The following is a 15,632-nucleotide window of genomic DNA, read 5'->3' as shown; positions in this document are numbered from 1 at the left end:
CACGTCTGCCTCCTGGGTTTAAGCGATTTTCCTGCTTCAGCCTCCCGAGTAGCTGGGATTACAGGCGCCCACCACCAGGCCAGCTAACTTTTTTTTTTTTTTTTTTTTTGTATTTTTAGTAGAGACGGGATTTCACCATGTTGGCCAGGCTGGTTTTGAACTCCTGATCTCAAATGATCCCGCCCGCCTCGGCCTCCCAAAAAAATGCAGTGTTTGTGTGATGCCCTTCTGTGGTGTTTGCAAGATTTATACAAAATTGGGGTTTCTTTTTTCTCTAGGACGTGTGCTCACTGGAAACGGCATGTGCTTGGGGTGTTGGGTAAGTTGGTACGTGGGAGCTGGAACAGGGTCAATCCTCCAGTGTAACTAAGCCCTGCTATGCGACATCTTCAGTGACTGGAGGGACCAGTCGGTCTTGTGTTCACGTTGTGGCTAGAAGCTGTCTCTCCAGGGGAATAAAAACGGATTATTTCATCTTCTACAGGACACTGCCCCTAGAGGCGTTGCAGCTGTGGCTGCCGTGTCACATCTGTGTCATTAGGTGGCAGAGATTAGAGAGGCTATGTCTACGCTCGGCGTTCTGCCCCGTGAACGTTTGAATGTTTGATAGTCTGACACTCCTGTTTTATGGACAGGCATCTGTTTTCCTTTGCTGGTATCAGAGGGCAGGCCTTGTGAGTGGGCTTTCTAACCCTTGCTCTGGGCTAGGCTGGCCGCTAGGGGTCTGAAGGGATAGTGGGAAGGTAGAGGGTACCTCCAGGAGCAGCCTTCAGGAGTGAGTTTTTTTTTTTTTTTGAGACGGAGTCTCGCTCTGTCGCCCAGGCTGGAGTGCAGTGGCGCGATCTCGGCTCACTGCAAGCTCCGCCTCCCGGGTTCACGCCATTCTCCTGCCTCAGCCTCCCGAGTAGCTGGGACTACAGGCGCCCACAACCGCGCCCGGCTAATTTTTTGTATTTTTAGTAGAGACGGGGTTTCACCGTGGTCTCGATCTCCTGACCTTGTGATCCGCCCGCCTCGGCCTCCCAAAGTGCTGGGATTACAGGCGTGAGCCACTGCGCCCGGCCAGGAGTGAGTTTTAAGAACCTGTGAGAGGGCCGGGCGCGGTGGCTCAAGCCTGTAATCCCAGCACTTTGGGAGGCCGAGACGGGTGGATCACGAGGTCAGGAGATCGAGACCATGCTGCCTAACAGGGTGAAACCCCGTCTCTACTAAAAAATACAAAAAACTAGCCGGGCGAGGTGGCGGGCGCCTGTAGTCCCAGCTACTCGGGAGGCTGAGGCAGGAGAATGGCGTGAACCCGGGAGGCGGAGCTTGCAGTGAGCTGAGATCCGGCCACTGCACTCCAGCCTGGGCGGCAGAGCGAGACTCCGTCTCAAAAAAAAAAAAAAAAGAACCTGTGAGAGGATCGGTCAGGTCTGGCGTGCGCTGGGTCACGCCATACACCGTGTCAGGATCACGCAGGACAGGACTGGGGAAGGGTTTGCTGGTGTCTGAGTTAATAGCAGTAACGGCAGCCACTTGATTGTGTTCTTGATTCTTTGCCAAGCATTCTTTGTTATTTAACACAGGAAGGAGGTGACTTCGCCTGTGATGGACTTCCAGTGTGAGCACTGGCCAGGGTGACCAGGCTGACCTGCACCAGCCCTGATCAAGGTAAGAGGCGAGGCGGAAGCTTGCCCTCCCTCCTTGCCTGCCCTTGCTGCCGGGTGGGTGTGAGTGGCTGCCCTGCAGATGCTGTCCTGGACCTGTCGGCACCAGACAGTTGCTCTGCCGTGCCTGTGACCTCGGGGCAAAGAGGAAGTGGCGATTTCTACACTCAGTGCCCGGGAACCAGTGGGCACTGAGAATGGTTTATGGCCTGACATGACATGACTTGCAGCCAAAGCCAGGCAGCGTTTGGGTTTTGCTTTGGAAAACACCTTACCTGCTTTGCTCCATGAGGGAGGGGCAGCAACATTGCTGGGAACCCTGAGGTGTAGATATGTATAAATGAGGTGCGTGTGTGTCTGAAGCTCCGGGCACTTGTGGGGTTACCAGGAGTGTGCGTCTCACTCCCAGGCCTTGTTCTGGGAATTATTCTGCAGGTCTGTCTGGGAGGCCTTGGGCAAGTTTGATTAAGAGCAGTTGAGCTGGGATAAACAGGCTATTTGGAAACAGGGATCCTCTCCCCAGAATGGGTAGGAATGGGGGTACAGAGGCCAAAGACACAGCCACACGTCCTGCAATGCCTGGGACGCCCCACAGTGAAGAGTGATGTGGCTCTAAATGTCAGCAGTGCCAGTGTTAAATTTCTGCCAAGAGATCATATCAAGAAAGATAACTTTAAAATACAGTTTGCGGAGGCTGAGCGCGGTGGCTCAGGCCTGTAATCCCAGCACTTTGGGAGGTCGAGGCAGGTGGATCACCTGAGGTCAGGAGTTCAAGACCAGCCTGAAACCCCGTCGCTACTAAAAATACAAAAATTAGCCAGGTGTGGTGGTGCGAGCCTGTAATCCCAGCTATTTGGGAGGCTGAGGCAGGAGAATCGCTTGAACCTGGAAGGCAGAGGTTGCAGTGAGCCAAGATCACGCCACTGTACTCCAGCCTGGGTAACAGAGTGGGACTCTGTCTTGGAGAAAAAGAAAGTTTCAGGATTTCATAAATTGGGTTCTCTGAAGGTCATTTGGTGAATCCAGGTTAAAAAACGCTGGTCTGCATCACTGTCCTTGTTTGCTTTTCAGATGCAGAGGCCAGGATGTGGGCCCAGCCCTGTGCAGGAGGCTGGCTGGAATAAAGGTACAGATACAGGCCTTGCCCCCTCTGGGACCACTGGCACTCGGGGTGTTTGCAGCCTCAGAGCCCAGCTTTCCACAAGCCCACCTGCCCCCAGGGCCACAGCTGCATCTCCTGCTCTGCTTTCATTACAGGGATGAGCAGGCTGGCATTGGGGCACTCGCTGCCCCTGCCTGGGTAGTGCTGTGTATTCCAGCCAGGGGCCACTGCCAGGACCACCCCTCCATTTTCATATCGCGATTCTTAAGTTCTGCCATTGTGGTATTCTGGTGGAAAAAAAAAACCGGTTGCTTGGCTGTTTTTGAACTGCCTGGAACCTAAGATCCTGAATTTTCCCCTCTAAGGGGGAAAATATATATGGAAAACGTTTATTTTGAAATACAGAATGAAGTGAATTAAAAGATTTAATGCACACTTCTTCAAGGATAGTGTTGGCAAAATTCGAGAATAAATTGGCCTTGAATGGAATGGATTGTCTTGACTCAGACGTTGGGAGCAGAGCCCGGCCTGAAGAAAGGTGTTGCTGTGGTGGGATCTTCTCCTGGGGGACAGTTGCTGGGTGCCCTGGGCTACTGGGGAGAGTGCACAGGGCTGGAGAAGAAGTTTCTAGAGAATGAATTGTACATTTCATGGCTGGATTTTGTAAAATCAGTTTTTAAAATAACGCGTAAATCTGTTTTGTTACTAGAACACCTTTTTGTTCTGTTGTGTCACGGCCCAGGTTTAGGGGTACTGGTCATTGGCTGTTGCAGAAGCCGCTGTGTTTGGGGAACTGCCCTGGTGGCTTCAGAGGTGTGTGTGGGTTGAAGGGCAGGCAGGGGCTCTGGAACAGATCTCACCTTGTACTAACACCTGAGGGCTGCCTCCCCAGGATTCAGGGGCTCACCCCAGCCTGACGGCCTGGATCCACAGCGGGCGCAGGGTCCCCGTGCGCAGCATCGATGGGGCTCAGGGTACTCAGCCCTGGGCATTACATAAAAGCTGTTTATTGACATCACATTCTTCAGAGTAACAAAACCCCTTGGAGGGCCCTCCTGCCAGGATGTCCACCTTTGCTCTGAGCTGGGATCTCCTGTCTGTGGTGTTGGAATCCAGAGCCCTAACCTTAGGGAAGTGATTTTGCAACAGTTGCATTTCATACTTTCTGACAGGATTCCTTGAGGGCGGGCTGGACCCTGGCGCCCGGCCAGCTCCAGGAAGGGTGGCCAGGCCCTCACTGCCCATCAGGAGTACTTGGTGTTGGAGATCTTCTTCCAGAGCAGAGTCTTGAGGTGGCTGAGCACCAGCGAATGATGGGCCTCCACCTGGCTGGCCAGCCCGCTCAGCGTGGTGCAGGTGCGCAGCTGCGTGCCCAGCTCCTCGCGGAGGTCGGCGGGCGCGCCAGGCAGCAGGTAGCCCCGTAGCAGCGCACACACCTTGGCCAGGTTGGGCTGGATGAGGTCGCCCTTGCACTGCCGCATGAGCCTGTCACACGGGGCCCTGCAGTCGCGCCCGTAGGTGCAGTCAGCGCTGTGCTCACAGCGGCGGCCCTGCAGGAAGCGGCGCACGGTGGCCTCAGGTGCTACCTGCTGCAGGTCGGCCATCTTGAAGTCGTAGGTGGCTGTGTAGCCCACATTGGCCAGTGTGGTCTCACACATGTAGAAAGTTCCATAGGAGCCGTGGAAGAGCTCCTCCACGAACTCCAGCAGACCGATGGCGATCTTGGCCCGCCAAGGCCACGCGGGCCCCAGCCACTGCTGGAGGGCACCCTGCAGGGCAGGCGGCAGCAGCGGGCGCAACAGGGGTGGCAGGGCGGCCGCGTGCCAGGCGCCATGGGGCACGCCCTCGGTGAGGTAGAGGTCCCCGCAGTAGCCCAGCAGTCTGGAGGCATGCTCCTTCTCCTGCAGGGACAGCAGCAGCAGGAACTCATTACGCTGCAGCAGGGCCCACACGGATTTGGCTTCCGCCAGGGACACCCGGTTGTCCTTGTTGAAGTCGGCCATGAGCAGGACCTGGCCAACCAGCGCTGGCAGGGAAGGCAGGTCTCCCATGTTCGCCTGGCGTTTGGGACCAAGAGAGGAAAAACCAGTTGATTGGATGTCTGGGAGCACAACCTGGCTTTGACCTGGGTGGTCTGCCGACCAGACCAGCACCCTGCCAGGTTAGGGGTCCCAGCCCCCAGCTACACGGGGGGAGGAGGCAGCCAGCAAGGTGCCCACTCACTCTCCTGGCCTGTGTTGCTGCTGCCAGACAGACCTCCCATCTCTCAGCAGCTTTGGGTGCACCTGGGGAGCTCGGGGGTGGGCACCTGAGCAGAGAAGCCTCAAAGCTTCCCTGAGGATGAGAATGCCCTCTGCGCTGGCTGAAGCCCTAGGAAGCGGCCCCTCTCTGCAAGCCCTGGTCTCCACTTGGGGCACCTGCCGTGCTTGACCCATGGCCCTTGACTGCAGGAGCCTCCTCTCGACCTCAGCTGCCAGCCCACCGGTGCCCCCAGCCCTGGAGAAGCTCCTTCCCTGGCAGGGCTCCTGCCCAGGGGCTGGGGGATAGGAGGTCTGCCCAGGGTCCACTTGGGCCCATCTATGCCTTTGTGCTGAGCATGTTGGTGCCAGGGCCGCCCGCTGGGCACATGACCGTGGTGTGGACTCCTACCCTGCCCCTCAGGAGAGCTATCTGACCTTGAGGAAGCTGAGGGTCATCTCCCGGAATTCCTTGATGGAGGTGCCCCGGGTGGGCTTGTCGAACAGCACCAGCTCCCGCCGGGGGGCCGCATCCGACCGGGCCTTCGAGTCGAGGGTCTCCTCGATGCCACACTTGATGGTTACATCCTTATCCCGCCAGAGCCCACTGTACACCTGGACAGGGCCATAGAGGTCCTCTGTGCAGACGTCCCCCTCCCACTGCACGGGCAGTATCAGCCCCAGGCCCACCCGCCCTGCCTATGGCCATACCTGTTGGGCTGGGGCTGCCGAGAGGCAGGTCCTCCACTCCACCATATGCAGCTCACACAGGTCCTGGCAGACAGAGCCCGAGATGATCCCCTTGCGGTACTGGTCACACTGAGGAGATAGGTGCAGGGCGTGCTGGGGTGGGGCAGCTACATCCCTGCCCCATTGAGCCCCTCCCCACAGGCCCGAAGCCCAGCTGCACCCGTTCCTCCAGGACCCCTGGGAGGGAGAGGTCACAGGTGGGGCCAGGTAGGCGGGAAGAGGGCACGGAGGGCCAAGCAACCATCACCGTGGTCACTCCGTCCCAGCACCCACTGGGCCCCTGTTCTTTGGCCATCTTTTCTCAGACCCCCAAACTGCCAGAGCTGGCGACGGCCACCTCCAGCCCACACCCGTCCCTGAGCCACACTGGGCCCAGCACCCGCCAGCTGGCAGGGGCCTCCACTTGCTGCAGTTGGAAAGCTGCCAGTCCCTCACAGGCAGTGCCAGGGCCCTGGGCCATGCCATTGCTGGCTGCAGGATGGGGCTGTTGGCTGCAGGGGCAGCCCTGCCAACCCTCCGGTCTGGTCCCGTCCCCACCACCCTGGCTCCTGTAACAGGACGGCTCAGCAAAGGCCACTGCCTGGACAGGAGACAAACACCACACCCAGTGTCAAGCCCAGGCCAGGGCCAGAGGCAGGAACCCGGAGGCAGCTCTCCCGTCCAGCTGACCCAGCTCTCTGGGCCATGCAGGTATTGGCTGGTGAACTAGAATTCACCCTAGTCCCTAATATCTACACCACCAGCTGCCACACGCCCTGTCTCTGCCTGACTTCATTCCTGCCTCGGGTGACGGAGGGAGGATGGCCCCCTGACTCATGGCGCCCTCCCTGCCCAGGTCAGTAAATGAGACATCTCTGAACTTGTTTCCCATCGTGGTGCTGACTGGACGGCGTCTTCCGTCTGAAGGGCCAGGAGCTGCCCCGCCCAGGCAGGGCTTTCCCCAGGACACCAGGAAGAACAGAAGGGTGGGCTGTTGGTGCCAGAGCGATGGTCAGGCTGGTAGAACCTGGACAGGAGTCAGGCACGAGCCACAGGGCATCTGTCAGAGAAGCAACCCCCTGGTCAGAGGTCAAACATCTGGGTGTCAACCCGTGAAGGGCGCCGCGCCCAGCCCCTCTGCTCCCTGTTGGGGCGGGCTGCCAGCCATTCTGCACTGGGCACTCATGGGCGCTCTCAGGACAGATCCTGGTGCCCAGAGCCACACCTGCATGGCGGCTTCTGGGTGGGTTTCCAACGTTCCCAGGTTTGGGGCTCCTCCTGTCCCAAGGACTTGGCCTCCATCTTCGGCCCCTCCCAACCTTCCCCACGCTGAGGCAGGAGGAGGACAGGCCACGGCCTCACTGTTTGCCCCACGTGCAGCCAGGACAGGGCTCACCGCCGGAGCTGACAGCCTCAAGGGTACCCCTGGTGGGCAACGGAGCCCCAGCCTTGACCTCTCCCAGCCCCTTGAGGCCAGTGCCCAGGCTCAAGCGCTCTGTTGTCAAGAGCTGTTTGTTAAGGCTTAGAAAACGGATCCCTGGGGCCTCACAATGACTCCGGGCCTGTCCTTCCCGGTCCCACAGGCCCCCTCCTTAGCCAGACCCCCAGGGAGACACTGTTAGTGGTAATTAAATCAGGCCCAGGGCTGGCTGCCGCCCCTCCTCAGCCCCCACCCCAGCTCCGGGAGCCTGGCAGCCCCTGAATCCCAGCGCCCCGCGGGAGGTGACAGAACGATGCAGCTGGCCTGCCCCTCTGGGGGTAGGGGAAGAATTCCTGGATGTACAGCCTCAGTTGCCATGGAGCCTGGCCAAGCAGGCTTGGAGGGAGCCAGGGAAGTGAGCTGCGGAGCACCCCGCCCTCCGGGGTGGGGAAGAGGGAGGGTCCCTGCCCCCCTGCCCCACACACCAAGGGTGGGGACAGAAGTGAGATGGGCCAACCGGAGGCCGAGGACCCCGCCACATGAGGCATGAAGGCAGCCTCTGTCTCAGCAGCAAGAAAACACCGACTCTTCATCAAGAGAGAAAAGAAAAATGAAGGAAAACCGCACACTTGTCCAACCCTCCACCTTGCAGGCAGGCCCTTCGCTACTGGAGTCCACTCCAGTCCCCAGACCAGCCCCCTGCGCCCGGAGCCCCAGACCCCAGGAGGATGCCCTGCTCCTGGCACACAGCGGTGCTGGGGAAGGAGCCTCTGGGCCACGCTGCCCTCTGCCAGGCTGGCGCCGGGGCCGGGGTCCCCCCGGGGTGGGAAGATGGAGCTGCCCCCATGGTCCTGGGTGCCTCCTGCACCTAGCAGGGTGGGGTGAGGCTTCCTCAGAGGCTGAGGCGGGTGTGTACTTGGCCTCCTCAGGGTCCCCACCCACCGCACATCGGTCCCCAGCCAGTCCCCCCACCACCCAGCCTGTTACCGGTCTGCAGCAGAGCTCAGTGGGGACTCAGTCCAGTTCTTGGCCTCTCGAGGGCCCTGGTGGAACCTGGGACTGGCCCTACACTGCTGCTGCTTCGCTGTGTGAGCTGGGCCAGCCTCTGCGGCTCTCTGAGGCGTCCAATGCCTCCACGAGGCGGGGCAGGGAGCCTCCTCTGGCAAGGAGGCGACGTCTCCATGGCCCTGGGATGGCCTCAGGAGAGCTGAGCTTGGCCTGACCTCTGGGAAGGCTCTGAGCAGCCAGGGAAACCCCCGCTGGGTGAAGGGCCAGGGCACCCTGGGAAACGGACACGCAGCTTCCTCTTGTTTGTGGGGGCACCTCCTCCTGCTCCTCAGCGGCCTCTGCAGTCTGGCACCCAGTAGGTGCTCAGAACCCGCCCGGCCATGAGCGCCTCTGCTCACTCCCACCCACCCCTACCCACAACACCCCGGCCCGGAGGTCCAGCCCCTCCACCTCCTCCGTCCTTCTAGGAGCTCCAGGGGTGTATCTGCTTGGGGCACAGCCCTCCCTACTCATGGCCCCAGGACGAGCCCAGTGTGCCACCCTCCGGCCCTGCTGAGCTCAGAGGCGCCCTGGACTTCAAGAGTGAGCAAGGCCTGGTGCCAGGAGCCTGGAGGCCTCCCCTGGGCTGGCATGGATTCCAAACAAATCCTGAGCACAGCAGCTCTCCTCCTCCGGACCCCACATCCCACTCCTCCACTGCCACCTCTGGGCCTTTCCACATGTGGCTCCCGTCAGAAATGGCTCTGTGGGGCATGGGCCTGCCCACGCCCAGCTAGATAGCTTCACCATCCAGCTGCCAGGAGAGACGCCCTCCCCATCTGACGGAGGAGACACCGAACTTGGGGTGTCCCTGCACCCAATCCCCCTGTGACAACCCACAGTGACCGCTGCTACAGGCCAGATCCACCTGTGCCCTGGCCTGACCCCAAGTGGAGTGGAGGCATCAGAACCCTGGTCATCAGGCAGGCTGGGGTCAAAATTCGGTGGGGGACCTGCCCAGTTCTGGGCGAGTCTAGGGTTTGCCAGGAAGACAGAGCTGGGATGACCTCCCCGCCTAGCTAGTCACAGGGTGTGCAGAGGAGCAGGGGGTCACCTTGGTGTGCACTCATGTGGACACGCTTGCTCCCAGACACACACATGCTCACATACGCCAGGGGACTTAGCCCTGTCTCCCTGAGGTGGAGGCTGTGGAGGACCCTGCCCTGCCGCCTGCCTCAGGGAACCCCTGGTCCCAGGGGAGCTAGCAAGGCCACTGAGGCCAGCACACAGGAGTCTCCATCCTGGGCCACTGAGGATATCACGTGGGGGGCTCCATCCCGTCCAATGAGAACACCACACAGGGGTCTCTATCCCGGCCAGTGAGGCCAGCACATGGGGGCCTCCATCCCAGGCCAGTGAGGCCAGCTGCCCACCCCAGCCTTCCTGCTAAACATTCTCCCTCCTAAACATTTCTGGAGTCTGCCCTGCCCCTAGCCCCCAGCCTCTCTCTCTCTCCTGAGCCCCTGCCGCCACCCCCACGTCTCCCCTGTCCTCCCCTGGACCCCCATCCTCCACACCCAGTCTGAGGCAGCACTGCAGATCCCACCTAGAAACCCACATGCCTTGTGGGCCCTGGATCTGGGGAGGAAGGTGTCTCCAGGGCCTGGTGCCCCAGCGTCTAGGGCAGCAAGGGGGCACAGCCCAGTCCCCAGCCCACACACGCAACACTTACAATGACCACCTGGCAGACGTGGCCACGACAGCGCTCCGAGTAGGACGAGTAGTGCACGTATACCAGCCAGCTGCCCGCAAAGATGCCCAGCCATGCCAGGAAGATGCACCGGACCCTGAGGCCTGGGAGTCGACCCTGTATGGGAAGGGGCTACATGAGGAGGTGCCCTCGGGGCACCCACACTCGGGGTGCTCTCAACCCCACTTCCCACGGGAAGGGCCTCTGGATCCACCCCAGCCTTCCCCTGCCATCCCCTTGGCCCACTGGTGCCCCCATCTTCTAGAATCACCCCCAGCTCAGCGACACCCGCTCCTGGCTCTGCCTCTCCCGGGTCACATAACGGGCTGCAGGGGCTGGAGGTGGGGGCAGGCGCAGCCCAGACTTTCAGTGTTACGGGCAGGTAAAAATAAATGTCAAAACCAGGGGACTACATGGTGGCCAATTGTTTTCTCTGCTGAATGAAGATTTTTTTTTTTCTGAGAGGGAGTCTGACTCTGTACCCCATGCTGGAGTGCAGTGGCGCGATCTCGGCTCACTGCAACCTCTGCCTCCCGGGTTCAAGTGATTCTCCTGCCTCAGCCTCCCGAGTAGCTGGGACTATAGGCACGCACCACCACACCACCTGGCTAATTTTTTTATTTTCAGTAGAGATGGGGTTTCACCATGTTGGCCAGGCTGGTCTTGAACTCCTGACCTCAGGTGATCCACCTGCCTTGGCCTCCCAAAGTGCTGGGATTGCAGGTGTGAGCCACCGCGACTGGCCGAATAAAGATTTTTTTTACAAAGCTTTCCTATCCTGATCTCATTTCATAACATCATCACCTCTGCACAAGGTGAGCGCGCCCACCACGAGTGACACTGCCCCTATTTTTCCCGCTGTAATGGAGATTGGTGGGAAGTTCCGGCCGGACCAGGCCTGCAAAGAGAACCAGGTTTGGAGAACGGGGCCCCAGGAGCCCAACGCAGCCACATCGTGGAAGCATTTAAGAGACGCAGGCGGTGGCCGGGCGCGGTAGCTCAAGCCTGTAATCCCAGCACTTTGGGAGGCCCAGACGGGCGGATCACGAGGTCAGGAGATCGAGACCATCCTGGCTAACACAGTGAAACCCCGTCTCTACTAAAAATACAAAAACTTAGCCGGGCGAGGTGGCAGGCGCCTGTAGTCCCAGCTACTCAGGAGGCTGAGGCAGGAGAATGGCGTAAACCCGGGAGGCGGAGCTTGCAGTGAGCTGAGATCCGGCCACTGCACTCCAGCCTGGGTGACAGAGCGAGACTCCGTCTCAAAAAAAAAAAAAAAAAAAAAAAAGAGACGCAGGCGGGCCAGGCGCGGTGGCTCACCCTGTAAACCCAGCACTCTGGGAGGCTGAGGCGGGCGGATTGCTTGAGCCCAGGAGTTTGAGACCATTCTGGGCAACATAGTGAAACCCTGCCTCTACAAAAATACAAAAATTAGCTAGGTGCGGTGGCTCATCCTGTAATCCCAGCTCTTTGGGAGACTGAGGTGGGTGGCTTGCTTGAGCTCAGGAGTTCGAGACCAGCTTGGGCAACATGGCGAAACCCCATCTCTACTAAAAATACAAAAATTAGCTGGGCATGGTGACTCACGCCTGTAGTCCCAGCTACTTGGGAGGCTGAGGCTGGAGGATTGACTGAACCCGGGAGGTTGAAGCTGCAGTGAGCTGTGACCGCACACTACACTCCACCTGGGTGACAAAGCGAGACCCTGTCCCCCCCCCAAAAAAAAAAAGACGCAGACTCAGACACCGATGTTCACAACAGCCCAGCGATGGGCAGTCCTTGAGTTCGCAGCCAGGGGATGGAAGAGCAGCTGCGTCTGTCCTATCCACACTGCGGAGTGACTGCGCTCTGAGAAGGAAGGAGATCCTGACGTTCACCCAGCAGGGAGGAATGCCAGGACAAGAGGCTCAGTGAAACGAGCCCGTCACCAAAGCACGAATCCTGCAGGACCCACTTACACGAGGTCCCCAGAGTCGCCAAAACCATAGAGACAGGAAGAAGAATGGAGGGAGCTGGGGGCTGGGAAGTGACTGGGAGTGTGCGTTTGATGCGGACAGAGCTTCAGTTTGGGAAATTGGAGAGCTCTGTGGACCGAGAGAGGTGACGGCTGCATAACGAGAATCCTTTATTTGGTGCCATTAAACTGCACTTAAACAGGGTTAAGATGATACATTTTATGCTATATGTATTTTACCACAGTTAAAAATTAAGGCCAGGCATGGTGGCTCACGCCTGTAATCCCAGCACTTTGGGAGGCCAAGGCGAGCAGATCACCTGAGGTCAGGAGTTCGAGACCAGCCTGACCAACATGGAGACACGCCATCTCTACTAAAAATACAAAATTAGCTAGGCGTGGTGGCGCATGCCTGTAATCCCAGCTACTTGGGAGGCTGAGGCAGGAGAATCGCTTGAACCCAGGAGGCGGAGCTTGCAGCGAGCGGAGATCCCGTCACTGCACTCCAGCCTGGGTGACAGAGCAAGACTCCATCTAAAAAAAAAAAAAAAAAAGTAATCACACAGCTCCTGGCCCCTGCCTAAAACTCTGACCCAGATGTCTGGGAACCAGCTTTTTGGGAGGGCTCCAGGTCACTCTGCCATCCTCAGCCCCTCTGCCTTGGTTTCCCTGCTGGCACAAGGAGGCTCAGGCACGGGCTCTAGAGCGCAGGCTCAGGCTGCTGGGCGATCCATCCCCATCCAGGCCTCCAAGCTGGGCTTCCAAGGGTGACAGCCAGGGACAGCTGCGTGCCGCCTTCCCTCTCCCCAGCCCCCTAGCAAATTTCAGGCCTCTCAGGCACTGTCCAGGAGTGGCCAGCAGAGGGGCCTTGCCCTATGCAGGGGCTCAGACATCCTGACCTGCAGCTGAAGGGTGAAGGGCCCAGGCTTGGCGGCCAGCTTCCCCTCAGAGAGTCCCCACCGCTGGCTCCAAGCACTCCCTGTGGCCTCCTGTCCACCTGCGGCCAGGGAGAGGCCACCCACTGATCACATCCTCCTCCTGGCAGTGCCTGGCCACACCCCCACCTGCCCAAGTCAGAGCCCCCGTCAGAGGTTGTGGGCTGCAGCCCTGCTCAGGCTGTGAGCAGGGGACTCCTCCCTGAAATGGGGCCACCAGCTTCTCAACGAGGACAAGGCACAGTCCAGGCAGCTGAGGTCATTTGTCTGGTTCTTTCAGGAGGGGTGGGCCCTGGCCTCCTGCTTCCCTGGCATCCACTCACTGATGGCTGTCCCAGGCAGGGCTACAGAGGGAGGACCCCCAGCAGCTGGGGAAGGGCCCAGAGCTCCAGTAGCAGTGGGGTCCTGGGGGGCCTGGAGCAGAGGGCATGGCTCCGGTGTGGGGAGCCCTCCAGGCCCAGGTTAGTCTCGCCCCCTCAGACCACTTGTCCTGGGCACTGGATCTGTTTCCGGCAGACTTGCTCAAGATGAAAAACAGGAAAGCAGAGAAACAATGGGGGGTGGGTGGTGTTCTGGCAGGATAAGGTCCGACAGCTCCGTTTGGGGTGAATGTGCCCGAGGCAGGGCCAGGCAGGGAGGCCCAGCATGGGCGGAGCCTCGGAGGACAGCCAGGAGGGAGGCTGCAGCTGGTGCTGGGCCCAGGGCTGACCCCAGCTGGGGACAGTGACACCGAGCTAGGGACTTACCCAGTTCTGCTCCCCAGAGCCCTGCCTGGGCTTGGGCCAGGGCCTGTTTCCGCCTGGCCAGCTCTGGTTCATCCCCCAGGTCTTTTGTTGTTGTTGTTCTCTTGAGACAAGGTCTTGCTGTGTTGCCCAGGCTGGAGTGCAGTGGTCCAGTCACAGCTCACTGCAGCCTCGAACTCCCAGCTTCAAGTGACCCTCCCACCAAGCCTCCCAAGTTCTTGGCATTACAGGCATAAGCCACCTTGCCCAGCTCTCCCCCAGGTCTTGATCTTCCCCAGCTGCCATCCCTGGCCCTGCTGGGATCCCAAGCAGCTGCTCTGCAAGGCCCCCATAGTGCTCCCTGGCCCACCCTGGCTCCTGGGCCTGGCACAGATGGATGGGCAAAGCTTGAGTGTGGAGGTGGCCCCACCATCCAGGACCTGGGCTGGGGCTTTGCAGGGGCAGGTGGGGACCAGCTGCCAGTGTAGCCACTTGGAGGGTGGGGAGGGTCACCCACGGGATGGAACAGCACTGTGGTCCTCAGCCCAGCAGGCTCAGACCATGGGCCGGGAGCCCCACAGCACTGACCCAGAAAGGCAGTTCACAAGGCCAGGAAACTGAGGCCATTAGAGGGGCAGGCTGGATTCCGACCAGGGCTCTGGCCCCGAGCCAGCCACCCTGGGAACAGCCAGCGCCCCTCTCCTGCCATTCCTTGGCGGAGCTCCAAGCATCAGCATCTCTTCTGCAGCCGCTGGCTGAGGCCCTTCCTCCGGGGAGGGCACCACTGTGCACCCCACCTCCCAGCGACTGGGGTGGTCCCCTTAGCTCTCACCCTGCCCCAAGGCTGAGCCGGGACCACCACACCCTGAAGCCCCAGGTGGGCACAGAGGGTCTCGCTGCAATCTGGGAGTTGCTGGGTTCCATACACTCTTCCCAGAAGGGGAGCTGAGGCCAACCAGGCCCTGAGCTCAGGCAGGACCCTGGCAGGGTTCCTCCTGCTGACCCGGGACCACCCTGCGGGGACCAGGGAGGTACAGGCAGATCTGACCAGGACTGGCTCCTCTGGCAGATGCCTGGGGTCCTGGAGGGTCAGGGAAGGCATCCCGTCAAGAGGCTGGGCCCTGCATGATTGCAGCCTGATGGGCCTGGCCTGCATCTCCCCAAAGCAGAAGGTGAAAGGGCGCCTGGCAGCCGGAACCCAAGGCAGCCCGGGTCTCCCATGCGGACCCGGCAACGCCCCAGGAGGGGACGGTGACTTGTTCAAGGTCATCCCGGGGTCAGGGCAGGGTCCCTGCGCTATGGCTGGCTGATGGGATGAAGGGGCGGGGGACAGGGAGGTCATGTCCTTGCCAGGGCGTTTCTGTGTGTCCCAAGTTTTCTACCGCAGAATAACACATCTTATTTTTTAATTGAAGAAAAGAGGAAAGGACTTTTGTGTGGTTTCTGAGCCTGGGGGGCAGGGACCGCCTGCAGGGCGGGGCGGGGGGCCTCTAGGCCGCAGCATCCCCCGCCCGGACTCTCCTGTCGCCGTCGCCGCCACCGCCCCTTGCCCAGCGTCCTGTCCTTCCCAAGCCACTCACCTCCCCCCTCTGCCCAGCCCGGGCTCATGAACCCCTCGTGTCTGAACCCGGGGCCCCGCTCCGCGCTCGGCCCACTCCGGGGCTGGAGCTTGGCCTCCCCGAGCAGAGGCGGCCGAGGGCGGCGGGCGCGCACCGCGCTTACCTGCAGGCCCTTGGAGAAGGGGCAGAAGAGCACCAGGTGCGCCAGGCGCCGCAGCCGCCGCATGGTGGGCGCCGGCCGGGGCTGCGCGGGCCCCGCGGCTCGCTCGGCCTCAGCCCCGGCCCGGCCCGGCCCGCAGCGGCCGCCGCTCCTTCGCCATGCGGGCCGCGCGCCCCCGGGCCCGCGTTAAAGGCGAAGGCGCGCGCCTTTCTGACGGCCGACGGCGGCGCGGCGGGGGCGCGCGGGGGCGCGCGGGGGCGGGGCTTGGCGCGCGGCCCTCCTTCGACCCCCGACTGGGCTGAGGAGGGGGCGGGCACCGAGGCCACGCCCACCCGCAGACCCCGCCCCTCCTGCAGAGGGGCCGGGGGCGCGCGGGAGGGGCCTGGGGCCGGGGCCGGGACCGGGGCGCGCCGTGGCGTCTCGCGGGC

At 60.8% G+C, this 15,632-nt stretch overlaps 1 protein-coding gene and 2 non-coding genes across 3 annotated transcripts; 2 read left to right on the top strand and 1 right to left on the bottom strand.

Moving 5' to 3' along the window:
• The first annotated feature begins 487 nt into the window (after positions 1-487).
• Positions 488-619, top strand: LOC112424955 (small nucleolar RNA SNORA17). The gene has a single exon (XR_003015917.1). It is a non-coding gene; the product is annotated as a small nucleolar RNA SNORA17 (small nucleolar RNA).
• A 1,114-nt stretch (positions 620-1,733) lies between these two features.
• On the top strand, positions 1,734-1,867 carry LOC112424954 (small nucleolar RNA SNORA43). Its single transcript, XR_003015916.1, has one exon. It is a non-coding gene; the product is annotated as a small nucleolar RNA SNORA43 (small nucleolar RNA).
• Positions 1,868-3,041: 1,174 nt separating this feature from the next.
• On the bottom strand, positions 3,042-15,365 carry DIPK1B (divergent protein kinase domain 1B). Its single transcript, XM_011724798.3, has 5 exons — positions 15,208-15,365; positions 9,857-9,991; positions 5,700-5,807; positions 5,427-5,603; positions 3,042-4,808 (listed from the first exon to the last, which is right to left on the bottom strand). The coding sequence occupies exons 1-5, from the start codon at positions 15,268-15,270 to the stop codon at positions 3,996-3,998; spliced, it is 1,296 nt and encodes a 431-aa protein (XP_011723100.1). The 5' UTR covers positions 15,271-15,365; the 3' UTR covers positions 3,042-3,995.
• Between the last annotated feature and the right edge of the window lie 267 nt (positions 15,366-15,632).

Source organism: Macaca nemestrina, chromosome 14 (genome assembly GCF_043159975.1).
Source record: "Macaca nemestrina isolate mMacNem1 chromosome 14, mMacNem.hap1, whole genome shotgun sequence".
NCBI classification, from domain to species: domain Eukaryota; kingdom Metazoa; phylum Chordata; class Mammalia; order Primates; family Cercopithecidae; genus Macaca; species Macaca nemestrina.
The sequence above is the reverse complement of the archived record's forward strand: the minus strand, read 5'-3'. Positions and strand labels throughout refer to the sequence as shown.

Coding starts and splice junctions, on each gene's coding strand:
- DIPK1B (XM_011724798.3), bottom strand. CDS start 15,270: ATGCGGCGGCTGCGGCGCCTGGCGCACCTGGTGCTCTTCTGCCCCTTC. Junction 9,992..15,207: donor CCTTCTCCAAGGGCCTGCAG/GTAAGCGCGGTG, acceptor CTTCCCATACAG/GGTCGACTCCCAGGCCTCAG. Junction 4,809..5,426: donor TGACCCTCAGCTTCCTCAAG/GTCAGATAGCTC, acceptor CCCAAACGCCAG/GCGAACATGGGAGACCTGCC.